This window comes from Lineus longissimus, chromosome 4, assembly GCF_910592395.1.
Source record: "Lineus longissimus chromosome 4, tnLinLong1.2, whole genome shotgun sequence".
In the NCBI taxonomy this organism is placed as follows: Eukaryota; Metazoa; Nemertea; class Pilidiophora; order Heteronemertea; family Lineidae; genus Lineus; species Lineus longissimus.
This window is the reverse complement of record NC_088311.1, coordinates 10906799-10923043: the sequence shown is the minus strand read 5'-3', so window position 1 is coordinate 10923043 and position 16245 is coordinate 10906799. Positions and strand designations below refer to the sequence as shown.

Genomic DNA, 16245 nt, shown 5'->3' with positions numbered 1-16245 from the left:
AATGCCTCCTGGCAGCTGATCTGCCAGTTGTCTCCTCATTGTCTCTGTTGAGAAAAGCTGGTAAGACGGTATTCTAACGACGAGCTACTTTATTGTCATATAGGCAGGTTACATGGCTAAGGAAGAAAGACCCAGATTATACTACAAAATAGGCCAAGGCATCTAAAGGCCTGGATATGCTAATTACTTGGACTGCTTCCAGCATCCATCAACATCCCCTCTTCTTAGATGAAATCTCCTTCTCAGGTGGCTAGCTGTAAACTCGGTCACTACTAACTAGGATATAGGACATTCATGTTTATAAAGTCATTGTCAATAAAAAGAGTCTCTTAAGGCATCTAAACAAGAACCTGAGTACTGCTTTGAAATGTGTCAGCACAACAAGTTGTCATCTAAGACTACAGAACGACTAGAGCTTATAGACCAATATCAGATATAGATTCATATATGCATGTGATGACCACGTCTGAGCTTGGCAACTTTGTCAATGCGCATGGCAACCATAAATGAAGTCAATAAACGAAGTTAATGATATCTTCTTTATCTTCAATGAAATACAGCTACAATTGCGGTGGCAGCGATTAACGAAATGTTTGCCTCCTTTGGGATCATCACTTAATTTCTTGCGTTGGCGTTAAAAACGGAAAAATTGCATATATATCAAAGATAACTAGCTGGATAGCGTATTGTAATTCAAATTCAAAATTCAAAATTCAAAATTGTTTATTGTGACCTTATAAAAATGTTTTACATAGGTTGAAAAATTACAATAAACTTGTGCAGCGTGCAGACAGGAGGAAGGAGTAAAAGATTAGAGAGTTTGTCAAGCAGGGATCTGTCTTAGGAATGTACCTTGCTTGTCAAGATAAAAGAATATTTACTGAGCACAATATCTGTGAAAACTACATGCATATATAGAAGTTACACAGTTGGATTTAAGCACTTTATAAATCCGTTTAATTAAATTAATATACAAATAAGAAGTTTGAGGCAGAATGGTAGAACTTGATATGGATTAAAAATGGAGAAATAGATTAAAATAAAATGAGATGACTAGACTAGGTTATACTTTGCTTCCTTAGGGCAAGAGCCTCTTTGCAGAAGGAGGCTACCTCCTGTACAAGAGTTCCTTCAGAGTTAACCAAGTAAAAGTAGAGATCATTTTGATTTAGAACAGTAGCCATAGGAGGTATGCCCTTAAGCATTGGGTTTCTGATAGCATTGTAAAGAGGACAGACTAACAGAAAGTGGAGCTCGTTTTCTATGTGTTTGTTTCCACTCACTAGGCAGGTAGGGCATATTCTATCCCCTCTCTCCAGTTTTGGCTTGGCATATCTCCCTCGTTCAATTTCTAAAGGGTGGTTGCTGATACGTAATTTAGTTAATGATGCTCTTTACCCTTGTCCTTAATTTGGGTTAGGTAGTTTTCAAATTTTTAAAATTGTCTTTGATATTAGAATAAAGATCAAGTTTCCCTCCCTCCTTATTAATGGTATTCAGTTCCCCCCTCCAGTACTCTGCAAATTTGTCCATCAGTTTTTTCTTAACAGTCTTTCCATCTATTGCTTCCAGACTGATATTCAGGGCGTCTCCTATCTTTCTAATAAAAGTAAACCATGAAAATACACCAGTTTTGTCTAATTCCACTGATTCATGAACATCATGAGTTAATAGTTTGTTACTGGATGTACCAGTCTTGATATATTTGTAATATTTTAGGGAGGACACGATTGAATCAATTAAGAGAGGGTAACGGCCTAATTCACCCCTTACTGCCAGATTACTGGACTTTTTAGAAACGCCTAAAATGTATTTACAAAAGGATAGATTTACTTTATCTGCTGGAAAATCATTCAATTTTTTCCCAAATAGAGTGGCCCAAACTGGCTGATTTTGTTTGAAAATATCCGCCGGTCCCCAGATCTCCGACCCATACAAGGAGATTGGCTTGATCAATTGATCAAACAGTTTTAGGTACACCTTGGGATTAATATTTGAGTTTTTGATACATGATGACAATTTGAAAAGGGCTTTTTTGGTTCTGTTTGCCAGGTTTAATTTAGAAGCAGTGAATGAACCAGAGGAGTGAAACTCCACCCCGAGATAGCGGTATTTCTGGACATTCTCAATTGGTGTTTTATTTATGGAGAAGATGTCTCTACATAAATGACCGTTCCCGCTGAATTTCATCACTTTTGTCTTCTTCGTATTAACTTGGAGATGCCATTTTTTACAGTAAGAGTCGAGACTGTTTATAGAATTTTGTAGGCCGGTGGGTGACAATGATAATAGGATTAGGTCATCAGCATACATCAGACATTTGATGTCCTGAGAGTGAAGAAAGGGAGTGTCACTATTCAAAGGTATACACTCAGGCAGGTCATTTGTAAAGAGATTGAAAAGGTTAGGGCTCAAAATCTCACCCTGTTTGACCCCTGCTGTAACATTGAATGGTTCAGTCACTTGTCTATCAACTTTAACACGCGTTACACTCTGCTTGTACATACTCTCTATTATGTTAAACACTTTCCCTCGGATATTCTGTTTAAGAAGTTTGAAGTATAAACCTGTGTGCCACACACTATCAAAAGCTTTCTTAAAATCTACAAAGCAAGCATACAGGGGCCTCTTCAGTTTTTTAACATATTTTTCAAAGAGAGTACGAATGATGAACATATGATCAGCTGTCCTAGCTTTTCTCTTAAAGCCAACTTGATAAGGATTAAGAATCTCATGCTTTTGCATATACTCGTCAAGCCTCGCATTTAGGATTGAGGTAAATGTTTTGGACAGACAGCTGTTCACAGTTATCCCCCTATAATTACCTGGGTCTGATTTATCACCGTCCTTATAGATATTAACTATGTAACCGCAGCTCCAAGATGCAAGGAACTGACCAATTAGGAGGATGTGGTTGAAAATCTTTGCATATACCTTTGACATTTTTTCTTGGGAGGCTTTCAACATTTCATTGCTCACCCTGTCTGTGCCAACCGCTTTACCGCTTTATTGCCCTGTGGACCTCCTCTTCTTTAATGGCAAAATCAAGGTCTGTGAAGAAGGGTGCAGATTTAATGATAGCAATCTCACTCAACATATCAGGTGGATCTGGAGGGGGATCCTTAGAAGTTAAATTTTTGTAATGATCTACCCAGGACTTGGCAGGGATATCATTCCCCGGTTTTTAAGTCTGGGGAGTTAAAAAGTTTAAGATCGTCAACCAATTTCCAGTATTGTTTTGGATTTTTGGCGGACATAGACTCCAAATTGTCAATAATCCTCTGTCTGCTTTCAAACTTTTTCCGTTTTACCACCCTTTTATACAGACTTTTCTGAGAGAAAAATCTTCCTCTCAGATTTGGGTCGTTTGGAGATTTGATTAATGATCTACCTAACTGTTGAAGATCTCTGCGTAAAATAGTACAATCCCGATCGAACCACTTCTTTTGTCGTGAAGAAGTTGCGGTTTTCTTCATTTTGTTACTACCCTTGTTTTCAAGAGACGTAGACGCTGCTGTTACTAAAATGTCATTTAGATCACTCACTGCAGCTTCTAGATTTGAACTGGAAAGGTCCTTTTTAAGGAAACTTTCTATTTTATTTGCACAGGACGGGGCAGCGAGTGCATTCTTGAAAAGTTCAGTTGAGTGCTCACTGTCCCAACAAAAGTTTGGAGGTATATCAGACATCCCCGTGTTGTCACTAGGTTGTCCAACCTTGTTTGGGGTAGTAAAAGAAATACGCAGAGAAATCATACAGTGATCAGTCAAATCTTCAAGGAGATCATGTACCTTAAAATATTCAATCTGTGAAAAAGTGCTATAATGGGCAAGTGCGTAGTCCACTGTGCTACTACCATTCCACTTATGGCATGTAAAATTACCCTTTGTATCACCAAGAACCCTACCATTCAGGATCTTAAGTCCAGATGAAGTACAGAGATTTAAAAATTTATCGAGGTGAATGGCTGGATCAACGACTTTATCACAGTTATTCCTATGTAACTTTACGATTTCAAGAGATTGGTCCGATACATATGAAGCAGGAAGTGGGATGAAGGAAGTATCATCATTTGAAATAAAATCAGGCTTGACCCCCGTCCTGGTGTTAAAGTCACCCATTAAAATGACTTTGCCCTTGGTGGAGTATGACTGAATGTCGTCTAATAAAATTTCCCACAAGTCAGAGTCTTGTGATTTAGAGAAAGTAGAATTTCTTGGACTGCAGTAGGTTACTCCAATAAAAAGATCTTCAGGAGACTGAGTGGGGGTAGCCTTCACTTTGCACCAAGCCAGATCCGAAGATCCGTTTCCGAATCGTTTCCTCGATCACTGGACCCAACGTTGGACGACCTCCTGCGATCTGAACTAGGATTTGAGCCGTACGATGATTTCCGTTTGCCGGTATTGTGATAATCAGGATCATGGATCTGGGCCTGGGGGGAAGCACTCACGATGCTCCGGGGTCTTCGATCTCCGCAGTTGAGCTCGTCTGATTCATATTCATTGTCTTTTTGAAATCGGCACGCATTTTCGAGTGAGGTGATTGTTTCTTTAGCGCACATTAGATCAGTTTCGAGAGCCTTTCGCTCACGGACTATGTCACCCAGGGTTGCCTTCAAAACTTCTAGTTCATCACTTTTCGAATTCACTAGTTCCTTTGCCATGGCCACCTTGTCAGCAAGTAGCTTAGTTTTAGTCAGAAGACCAAGTTCTGATTTATGTTTGACTATCGATTCCTGATGAATCAGATCTTGCGCGTTAAGTTTCGTTTCTAGACATTTGATTTTAGCCTAAAGACCTACGGTAAGGTTTGATCGGATAGCCTTCAACTGATATTCCAAGTTTGCCTTTGCAGTTTCACTTTTCTTAAGATCCTCGCATAGATGCTTATTGGCCGACCGAAATGATTTTACTTCCTCCGATGGTGGAGCAACCTGGGGTTCAATCGTGACTGTATTTGGCATAGCTGAATGTCTTTCAATGTTCTGAACAAACTGCTTTTCCAGATTATCGATTCTGGATGAGAGTTTTTGAAATAACTTTGCACAGTTTACGTGGTTGGACGAGGTCTCGACAACATCTGGGCTGTAGTCATGGTGCTCTGCGGCCGCTTCATTTGTACTGGAGTCGAGGGACGCGAGATCAGTGATTACAGGGCTGGTGTCAGATGGCTTAGGGTTCACGGCTTCAGGGTGGTGCACGGCATTAGTAGTGACGTAGGGAGGCTTTGGTTTGCTCGGTAGGTTGTTAGATACGAACACTGCAGTTTCACACAGCAAACATTCGTACTCCTGTTCTTCCTTTTCGGTAGCTAGGGCCAAGTCTTTCGGAGACAGCTTTGAGCAGGTAAAGTTGGCCCATTCATCGCATGAAGAGCAAGCAAGCATGTCCTTGTTATCCTCAGCAGAGCAGAACATGCATGAAGTTGAGAGGTGGTTTTCGTGTTGGATTGTTTTTGCCGGTCTCTTTTTTGACTTCCTGCTAACCTTCCTTTGGAAACCCTGCGCTGAAATGTCTTCAGGAGTAGCGGTCAGTTTCACAGTCGACTCAAGGATCGGAAGGGGGAAGCACTTGCCAGCTATGTTGGCAAGGATGTGTGGTAGATGTTCGACATGCCACATAAGGTAAGCACTTCCTTGGACCAGAATCGTACCGGAGTTGAATATCGATACGAATATTTTGTCTGAGATGCCTACATTTTTCCCTTTGTCATCTGGGGTGGATTCGTATACGTAAATCGAAGAGAATTTAACACCATGATCCAACTTTTTGGGTGGACCATAGATTGTGGAGCAAGCGATCTGCCATTGATTGACATTGTTCACACGTAGCACTACACACTCGCTATACTCCTTGAATTCAGTAATGAATTGTCTGTCCAGCAGATGGTCATCTGACTGGGTAAGGGGTGTATCACCAGCTGCCGCCTTGCCCTTGGAACATGGGATGCATGTCAAGTCACTTGATAGAAGTGCCAAGGCAACTTGTCAGGCCTATACCTCTGTAGTTATTACACTCTTTAGTATCACCTTTCTTATATATAGGACACAAAATACCCGTATTCCATGCAACAGGAAAGGAGCCAGAATGTAGAACCTTGTTGAACAGTTTGACCATTGCAGGTGCTAAAAAGTCCATTCCATTTTTTAACATTTCATTTAGAATCATGTCTTCACCACACGCTTTGCCATTTGATAGTTTTCTAATTGCAGTCTTCACCTCTTTGAAACATATAAAGTAGTCTAACTGACCCTTTTGCTGCTGAAGTTTCTTTTTTGTTTCTGCAAAAAAATCGTTATCTTTTTCATTTCCATCATTTTTCACTAGAAGGGACGAAAAGTAACTATGCCAGCTATCAGCTGTAATCTGATTGCCGACTGGTGTGTTTGGGCTCTTGTTGATTTCTTTCAGAATTTTCCAAAATTGGTTTTGCTCCCGACTGTCAGCGTCATTAAGTTTTTCCAGAAAGCTGTTCTCAAAGCTCTTTTTTGCAGCTTTAGTAGATTTTTTGAATCTCTTCAGCGATGAAAAATAATTAGACCGTATGTTAGGATCATGTGGATTTTCTGTTAATTTTCTACCCAGCTTGTTCAGCTCTCGTTTTTGAAGCTTGAGATTATTACAGAACCAAGGTTGGTTTGCATGCTTAATCTTTAAAGACTTCTGTCCAGCCACAAAAAGTATGTTTGTGAATTCATCAGATAAAGCGTCCACATGGATGTCACGTGCATCCCTAGTCATAAAGTTGTCAACAAGAGTTCTCACATCAGTGGTATTAAGAGCCAGTCAAAAGTTTGAGTTGGAATCACTCGCCCAGGTGAATTTTGGTTTAGTCGACTGTTCCAGATCAGTTTTGGTTTGGGTGTTTTTCATTGCATTTTTCTTAAATAAGTCCACCTCACACCGAATCCCGGCCGAGATTTGGCAATGGTCAGATAAATGGTTGAGCGAGATCTTTTTGTGACACACAAAAATCAACGGTACTAGAACCTGCAGGCCCAAAGTATGTGCATGATCCGAGACTGTCTCCATTTGTCCTGCCATTCAGGATGCTCAGTTCATGGTTCTGACATAGTTCTACAAGTTGTTTGCCTGCAACATTTATCACAGGGTCTTGGTTTATTCTATCTGCCACTGGGGTGTCTATGGCAAAGTTATTAGGGAGGGGTAGACAGTCATTAGAATCATTCACAATATATTCTTTAGGTCTACTCGTTCTAGAGTTAAAATCACCCATAAGCATTACTGCACCTTTTTCTTTGAACTTCATGATATCCGTTTCCAATATTTCAAGAGTAAATAGTGGATTGTTAGTTTCATTTACACAGCCTTGAGGAGGTATGTAACAGGTACAAAAAAATACATCCTGCCTTAGGCCAAAAAATGATTTCTTCAATTTGACCCATAGCAAATTTTGACTAGCACTGTCTAGTAGTTCAATACCAGGTTCAAGTTCTTTCCTAAAGTAAAAGAGAATGCCCTTTGAGGGACGTCCTCTCCCTTTTTTCTTAACTTTTGATTTGTTGAAATACAGATAACCAGGGACAGTGTAAATTACATCTGTCGATGACCATGCCTCTATCAGGCCAAATAGGTCATGTTTTGTGATATTATTCAGACAATCATTGTCTTGCAGTTTGTCTCCTATCCCATGAATGTTCCACGAGGATAGGCGCAGTAGCGACATGATATTTACACACTTATAATCAGACAGAAAAAAGATTACATTTTATGCAGAGTAGATGATGATATGAGTCAATGATATATAAAATAGATCGAGGTTCATATTTTACAGAGATCAGTTCACACTGATTATGACTAGTCTTTCATAAAGTTCTTGTCATGTCAGGCAGAGACTATTTTTATGACAGTCTGTGCAATGCATGCTGGGCACAAAAAGTAAACTATCCTAATAGCAATGATGACAGCATGTTTAGAATTTTAACTTTCTCTTCATGAGGGTCTATTGCACTATTGGAATTTGACGGAGAAGGATTTTTCACTATGTCACTGTAGGTGCCGTCCTTCATTGAATCACGATCTGTGGCCTTTGAATGAGTGTCTGGTTTTGATTGTTTGTCTGGCGTTTCCATGTGCGCTTGGCTTGGCGGTTGAAAGCCAGGTTCGTTGTAATGCAAGGCCCTCTTGATGGCACGCGCAAGGAAGGCAGTTCCTATGGCCGAGAGATGGTATCGGTCATACACGAATGAGGCAGGGCGGTTGGGGACCTCATTTCGTATAAAGCGTACATCGTATTCCTCACATAAGTCAGCTAAGCACTCATTCGTAACCATCACCCTGTTATCGTAGATCTGATTATCATTTCTCGGAGGTAGTTCGCACATATGGAGCAAGGCCTCTGGGTGGGCCTTGCCCACAGAGTGAAACAGAGAGACATACTTTTCTGACACATTGACAACATTGTCAGGGATCTTTCTCGCGACATTGTTCGTGCCTACAAGAATTGTTATAGATTTGAATTTTCTGCTGTCATGTTTTTTGATTTCATCTTCGATTTGTTCGATGGTCGCTCCAGGTATCGCATGTAGCTCGACTGTGGTGTCCCTGCCCGTCTTTAGTTTGGACTGATCGAGTAGCTTTCCCAAGGAGCTTGTCATTATGAGGTGATCGACATTTTGGTGAGGCTGTTTGTTGTCATCTGTTTTCCACAGGTGGCATAGTTTTTGGTTCAGCTTGTTTTTTTCTACGCTGGTTCGTCTGAGGCGTCGCTCTGTCCGTGTTATAACTCTCGCGACGTGCGCCTTGTCTGTTAGGCAGGATGGGTGGATCAGTTGTCACAGGAGACGACTGACTTTCCTTTCTCCGCCGAGGGGGGTTTGCATTTTAAAGTTTTGAGTCCCACTTTCCCAACAGTACTGCAATTGTTTATGCAGGTCCTGAATCTCAAGGTGTGCGCTATTTAAGTCCGAGTTGGTACTTGATAACCTAACAGCAAGATCCTCTGTATTGGACTCTTCGTCCTTAAGAACGAGGCGAGTCTGGTACAGATCGTCCTTGAGGCAACGCACAGAGTTATGGGCCTCCTTGATGCTTCTGTTACAGTCTTTGAGGTTTTCTTTCAGTGTGGCGTTTTCTTCTAGTAGAGCAGTATTTTTGGCTTGCGCCCTTTCTAAATCTACTTTCAGTTTCTCTATTTTGGTGTCATTGCGGTCTTTTAAAATCACATTGTCAGCGATTGGTTTTTCGATATTGCCAACGGTTGGCTTTTCGCCACACTTTCTACTGCAAGACATGGATTCTACGACTTGCATTCGCTTTGCAAGATCACGGTCTCTGTCCACTGCCTGGATCTTCATCTCGTCCACCTTCTTTTCTACTGAGACGATTACGGCCTTGAGTTCCTCGATTTCAGCAGTCATCTGATCTTTTATATCGGGTTCTCGTTCGACTGTAGGCTGTTCGTCTTTCTTGTCCTCCGGTGCAGCAGCATCAGCATACGACATCGTCTCATCCTTTGCAGTGACCTCCTCTGATACGATGGCAGGGATGTCCTCATTTTCACGTTCTGATATGATCAGGATGTTGTGACACTCGGGGCAGAGGTACTCCTTACCAGGGTTACTAAGTGACTCTAGTGCGCAAACTCCATCAGGTAGCACTGCTAGCGCCAAGGTAAACAAGTTTCATTGCGGGATAATTCAGAACTGATAACTTTCATAGGTTTGGCCGTAACATCCCGGCTCCTTAATTGCAGCACCCCAGCAATTACTAAAATAGCTTAGGCCAAACGTTGATTAAAACACAAAATTATATGATTATAGAGTGCAGGAAACTATATAGTAGTAAGCGCAACCAAAATGTCTATAGTATGCTTGATAAATCAATATCAAATCCAATCAATTGTCCTTTCAAAATGAGCGCTAGAAACTATATATAGCTTGATATCCTAGAAACCAGTACCCGATCAGGTCTCAAAAATCAATAAAACCAACTGAAATTTTCTACACATTATGGCAGAAAATCAAAATTGAAAAAGGTGAGAACCTGGGTAGTAGAAGCTCGTAAGATACCAAGACACGAAAATGTTTTTAGGAGCGTCCCTTCCATAGCGATACAACAATTCAACGAAATCCTCTTGGTGTGGAAGAATGTCACAGCCTTCTACGCTAATCTTCTCGCGATGTTGGAGCTGTTCTTTCATTCGTGTGAACATCACCATTCGTGGAATTACCATTAGACCTTTAGACGAACGTAGGGATGGTCTCTCTTGATTCTATGGTAGGTGATGTTGACTGTATCGTTACCATGACACTAGGGAGCTAGAATGGCAATGACGCCTTGCTCAAGGACGAACCATAGGCTACAGAGGGAAGGAGTTGCCTTACATGTGCTCCTTTGGCAGACGGCGGTGAAGCTAATCTACCCTGTTACCCTTCTTGAATCGTCAGTCTTCTCCATCCTCTTCCACTAACAGGCACAACTTGGCTATTGGCCTATCCAGTTGAGAATGAGCTGTTCGCACGCTTGCCGACCTTACAAGGCCCTCGGAATCCATTTTCACGGACTCTACTCTCGCTAGTAACCATGCATTCCTCGGTGCTGAATTCTCAACGACAAGAACTACATCGCCGGGCTTAACGTTCCGAGTTCTTCTCCTCCATTTATGTCTTTCTTGGAGTGTTGGAATGTATTCATGATACCAGCGTTTCCAGAATACATCAGCAAGGTACTGTATTTGTCTCCAACGTTTCCTGGAGTAGCTGTCCTTCTTGTCAAAGATACCTGGGGGCAAGCTGGCTTCACACCTTAAGATCAGCAGAGCTTGTGGCGTAAGAGGCGCGAGATCATTCGGATCATTTGTTGGTTGTGTGAGAGGTCTGTTGTTAACGATGCTCTCAACTTCGCAAAATAGGGTTGAAAGGCCTTCATCATCAAACTTGATAGCCTGTTCGCGGAGGAGAGAGAACAATTTTCCTTACTGTTCGAATCTGCCTCTCCCACACGCCTCCAAAGTGTGAAGCAGCTGGTGGGTTGAACTCCCAAGATATCCCTTTCTGGGCTAGCCATGCTGATATCTGATAATGGTTCCATTGGTTTCTAGAAGTCTTCAACTCGTTGTTGGCTCCAATCAAATTAGAACCATTGTCGGAGCGAATTAGCTTTGGTATTCCTCTCCGGGCGATGAATCTTCTTATAGCTTGCAGGCAGGAACTGGTATCCAGTGAGTGGGCCACCTCAAGATGAATTGCCCGAATGGCGAAGCAAGTGAAGACTACGCCATATCTTTTGAGGGTGGTATTCTGCCCCCGTTTGACTTCAAAGGGCCCGAAGTAATCCATTCCTAGCCTTGTGAATGGAGGTTCCTCTCCAATGACTCTATCTATTGGCATGTTTGCCATCTTCTGTTCTAAGGCCTTTGCCCTGTAACGCCGGCAAATGGCACACTTGGCAACAATTTGCCTGCATGATGAGCACAATAGCTCCTGGTATCCAATACAGTTTCCTTAATTCGGTCAGCACAGCACCTCTGCCCAGGTGCCCAACTACTCTGTGGATTCCCTCCAGTATTCTCTTGGCGATTGGTGATTGCTTGGGGATCAGAAGTGGATGTTTCTGTCCTGGAGTTAAACCTGGTGCCCTTTCCAGGCGACCACCGACGCGAAGCAGGCCCTCGTCCATAATAGGGTCAAGCTTTTGGATTGAGCTGGTTCTACAAGGTTCGTCTCCCTTTTCAGCTGAAATGATTTCCTGGAAAGAACCTTCTCTGCTCATGCCTGATGATTCTATCCTCTGCTGCGTTTAGGTCATCCACAGTGATCTCTGTCCTTTTACCTCCTTTCCATTCAACATACGAGCGACAGCACCTTTGATTACTCCCCACCTCGATACTCGGTTAAAGAGGCCTATAAGCTGTGAATCTTTGGCGACAGCGAAATTGACAACAGCCCTTTTTACTTCAGGGTCATCATCAGGGATAATCTTTACTCCCAACTCCAGACTTGGCCACTGATCCTCTGGCTGGTATAGGAATTGCGGGCCATCAATCCATCTCCGATCCTGAAGGAATTGGTCCACGTGCATGCCCCGGGAAGCGTCGTCTGCAGGATTTTGATTGGTAGGGACGTGTTTCCATTGTTCTGCTTTGGACCCTTCAAGAATGCCTGACACTCTATTTGCGACGAATGTCTTATATCTGCTCGTTTTGTTTCCTATATATCTCAGTACTGCTGTGCTGTCTGTTCAAAAGTATGTGTTATCGATTGGGTAGTCCAGTTCTTTGCAAATGAGGTAGTTCATTTTCACATCAATGTGTGCTGCTGTGAGCTCTAGTCTAGGGATGGTGTTCTTCTTTAATGGAGCTACTCTAGCCTTTCCCATGAGGAGTGTGCAGTGGACCTTTCCCTCATCATTCTGGATCCTTAAATATGAGGCAGTTCCATAACCTGCCTCACTTGCATCCACAAAGTGATGCAACTGACTAGTTCTTATTTTCCCAAAATGTGGCGGTTTCAAACACCTCGGTACTGTATGACCCTGTAATTTTGGCAGGTCTTCTAACCAGTTCGTCCATCGTTTGAAGTCTTGAGCATCAATTTCTTGATCCCATGCTAGATTTTTGTGGCACAAACTCTGGAGAAGGATCTTCGCTGGCAGAACGAATGGGACGAATGGGTGCCCTCTCAGTGGGAAGACTCTCATGTGCGAGATCAAGATCTTTAATGCCCTTGGCCAAATCTTCTTCAGCTATGGTCTCTAATACCTGTCTGCAATTGCTAGACCACGTTGTTAGTCGGAAGCCGCCTTTCTTAGCCAGATCTTGAAGGTCTTTCACGAGTGCTACTGCTTCCTTTCCATCTTTGACAGATTTCAGACAGTCGTCTACGTATAAATTACGCAGAAGCGTGCTGGTCACTGAAGTTGGGTATTGGTCATTGTCTTGTGCCACTCTCCTTAGAGCATAGTTGGCACAGCTTGGAGATGATGTGGCTCCAAAGAGGTGCACGTTCATCCTGTATTCCACGGCCTCGGCATCGATGTCTCCTTTGGGCCACCATAGGAACCTTAGATAATTCCTATCTTCTTCGGCCACACGTACCTGGTGGAACATTTTTTCTATGTCCCCCATCAGAGCAATCTCTTCCTGTCTGAAACGGAGAAGGACACCAACTAACTTGTTAGTTAAATCAGGTCCTTGTAGCAGCGTTGAGTTGAGTGATATTCCACAAAACTTTGCGGCACAATCAAACACTACCCTAATCTTATTCGGCTTTTGGGGATGGTATACACCATGGTGAGGTATGTACCATACCTTTCCTTCCTCGTGGTGGTCTTTCTCCGGTATTTGGCTAGCATACCCTTTCTGCAGTAGGACGTCCATGAAGGCTGAGTAATCTTCATAGAACTTCTGATTTTTTCTCATTTTCTGCTTGAGGCTATTGAGGCGTTGAAGTGCTTGAGTCTTATTGTTGGGTAGCTTGGTGTTCTCTTCACGAAAGGGAAGTCTCATTTCATAGTGACCATTCTGAAAATTGATAGAATCTTCTGCTAGCTTCATGAAGCGCTTATCTTCTTGTGAGAGTGCTTCTTCTTCTATCCCTTGCTCTGGGAAGTCATGGTTGAAAGAGCTTCTCACTAATATATCTAGCTCTTGCATATGGTCTATCTTTTCTATAGCAGTGACAGCTGTGTTGACTGGGACAGGACACATCGGTTGATCAGCTTCTTCACCGTCGCGTACTACATTCCATGCAATCCATCCTAGACGAGTTTTGACAGCATGAGGGCTTCCTTGCGGTCCTGTTACTGACTTAATTGGCGTGTACGCATCTGGAACACCATTTCCAATCAGCAAGCCTATTCCACCATTTATTTCCGGGAGATTAACTTCATCCAAGTGTGGCCATTTCCTGATGTCCTCCGTTCTTGGAATGTGTCGACTTGATACAGGGATTTTGTCCTTGGTGAAAGCTCTCAAAAGATGGATGGTATTGTGGCCATGGAGGTCACATATTTCAAAGTTCTTCAAAATGAAAGTATTGTACGTGTGCTCTGACCCCATTGTGTCCAGGGTAATCTTTGCCCGTTTTCCTCCGGCCCCTAATCGACTCATCAAGCTTTCTGTGCAGAAGTTAACTGTGCTACCAGGGTCTAAGAAAGCGTATGTTTCAATTGATCTGTTTTGGTTCTTCAGCTTAACTCTTACAGGTACTATTGCCATTGTCACTTCCGCATCACCGTCACTGCATGCTATAGTTCCCGCATTCGATGTGAATTTTTCAGGCTCCTTCTCAAGATGCAGTACAGTTGGATGGCGCTTTTGGCACACGCCACATGTGAGTCGATGCCTGCAGTCTTTACTTCTGTGGTTGGGCTTGAGACAGCCAAAGCAAGCTCTTTTTGCTCTGAGGACGTCCATTCTTTCATCCATTTTCAGCTTCTGGAAGATTTCACACTGGTCAATACTGTGCGTGTGACCATTACAGTGGAGGCATGGCTTCTTCTCAGGTATTGTTGCTGCAACAGTTTTAACTTCTTTCTCTTTCCGATCCTTCACTGTTGCGAAGGACCCCTTCGGTCTAATTGGGTTCTTCTGTGGGGGCATCTTTGTATTCTGTCCACCTGTTTTGCTAGTTCCTTTTTTCTGTAGGGCCTCTCGCCCGTATACTGGGTCATTGTATTTCTTTGCTTCTCGCCGGACATAGTCAGTAAGGTCACTAAACTTCACTGCAGACTTCCTTTCTCTGGCTTCATATGCAATGTTTCTCCATTTATGATGCATATGATAAGGAAGTTTCTTCACGAGCTTTATCGAATTGTCTGGGTATTCTAAAACTTTAATTGACTCGATACTTCTGACTGCGTTTTCACATTCTTTCAGGAAAATGCTGTAATCATCTAGGGCTTTGGTATTATCGGCTTCAATGCTAGGCCAGTCTAAAGCCTTTCTGATGTAGGCCTGGGCAATGTTGTTGTTGTCTCCATATCTTTCCTTCAGCTCCTCCAGTGCAGCGGGGTAACCTGTACTTGCTTCCAGGCAGCTGTAACCAAGGACTATTCTATGGGCTTCCCCACCTGTATACTGCTCAAGGTAATTAATGCGTCCCTCATCGCTAGTAGTATTGGTGACTATTCTCGATTCAAACTGTCTAATAAATCTACGATACTCGAGAGGGTCACCACAGAACGTTTTAATGTCTGATTGAGGTTTCTTGAGTTCCTTTATCATTGTAGAGATAACGTCATTTTCTGCATGCACCAGTGAACCAGGCGAGTAAAGATTGCTATCTGGGACCCATAGCGGAACTGGAATAGGTTTCTGTTTAGTTTCCTGACTAGGAGCGAACTCATCGGCGGCTGGGTTCAAACGCTTTGATTCTTTTCCCTCTTCGGAAGTAGTCCGTGTGACTTGGTGTTGACTCATAAGCAAGTTAGGATCTAGTTCTTGTGCTCTGGCATTCACAGGGGCATGCCTGATAGGCAGATGTTCAGGCTGTACAACGCTGTGGGTAGGCTTCTCACCCATTCTAAGGGGTTCATAACTACCCCCATCCTCAAGACGATCTAGTATCAATTTTCTTCCACTGGCAATTGCTATTTGTGTAGACAATTCCAACTCTTCTTCCCTCATTTTGATCTTTGCCTTTTCCATGGCAAGCTTTAGCTTTGCCTCTTCTATGACCTCACGTTCTTTCAGGGCAGCTGATCTTGCTGTATGTTCCAGCACCCTTTGTTCCTCTTTTGCCCTGGCACTTGCTATTGAGCTAACCCTACTCCGTGACGATTTTGAGGAAGAAGAAACATCATCATGAACTATTCCGTCATGCTCGCTTACCAGGGACTGCTGTTTCACCCACTCTTTCACGCTAGACTTGTGAAAGGCTCCCTGCGCCCTCTGCTGCGTTCTTTCTAGCAAAGCTTTGGCATACTCAAACCCCCTTTCGGTTGGCTGTGCGACTCGCTTCGATCTTGTTGAGGGCATTATTTACTCTTACTTTTCTTGTAAAATGCTAAGAATATATCTATACATACCAGTTATCTTTTCCTACTTCAACTTGCCATCTTACCATGTAGGCATTTCGTCAATGATGTGATGACCACGTCTGAGATTGGCAACTTTGTCAATGCGCATGGCAACCATAAATGAAGTCAATAAACGAAGTTAATGATATCTTCTTTCTTCAATGAAATACAGCTACAATTGCGGTGGCGGCGATTAACGAAATGTTTGCCTCCTTTGGGATCATCACTTAATTTCTTGCGTTGGCGTTAAAAACGGAAAAAT

At 42.7% G+C, this 16245-nt stretch overlaps 1 protein-coding gene across 1 annotated transcript; it reads right to left on the bottom strand.

Moving 5' to 3' along the window:
* Nucleotides 1-12552: 12552 nt before the first annotated feature.
* Nucleotides 12553-15942, bottom strand: LOC135486033 (uncharacterized). Its single transcript, XM_064768495.1, has one exon. The coding sequence runs from the start codon at nucleotides 15940-15942 to the stop codon at nucleotides 12553-12555; it is 3390 nt and encodes a 1129-aa protein (XP_064624565.1).
* Nucleotides 15943-16245: the final 303 nt, after the last annotated feature.

Bases quoted from the DNA above. Each gene is read 5' to 3' on its own strand.
- LOC135486033 (XM_064768495.1), bottom strand. From the start codon at position 15,942: ATGCCCTCAACAAGATCGAAGCGAGTCGCACAGCCAACCGAAAGGGGG.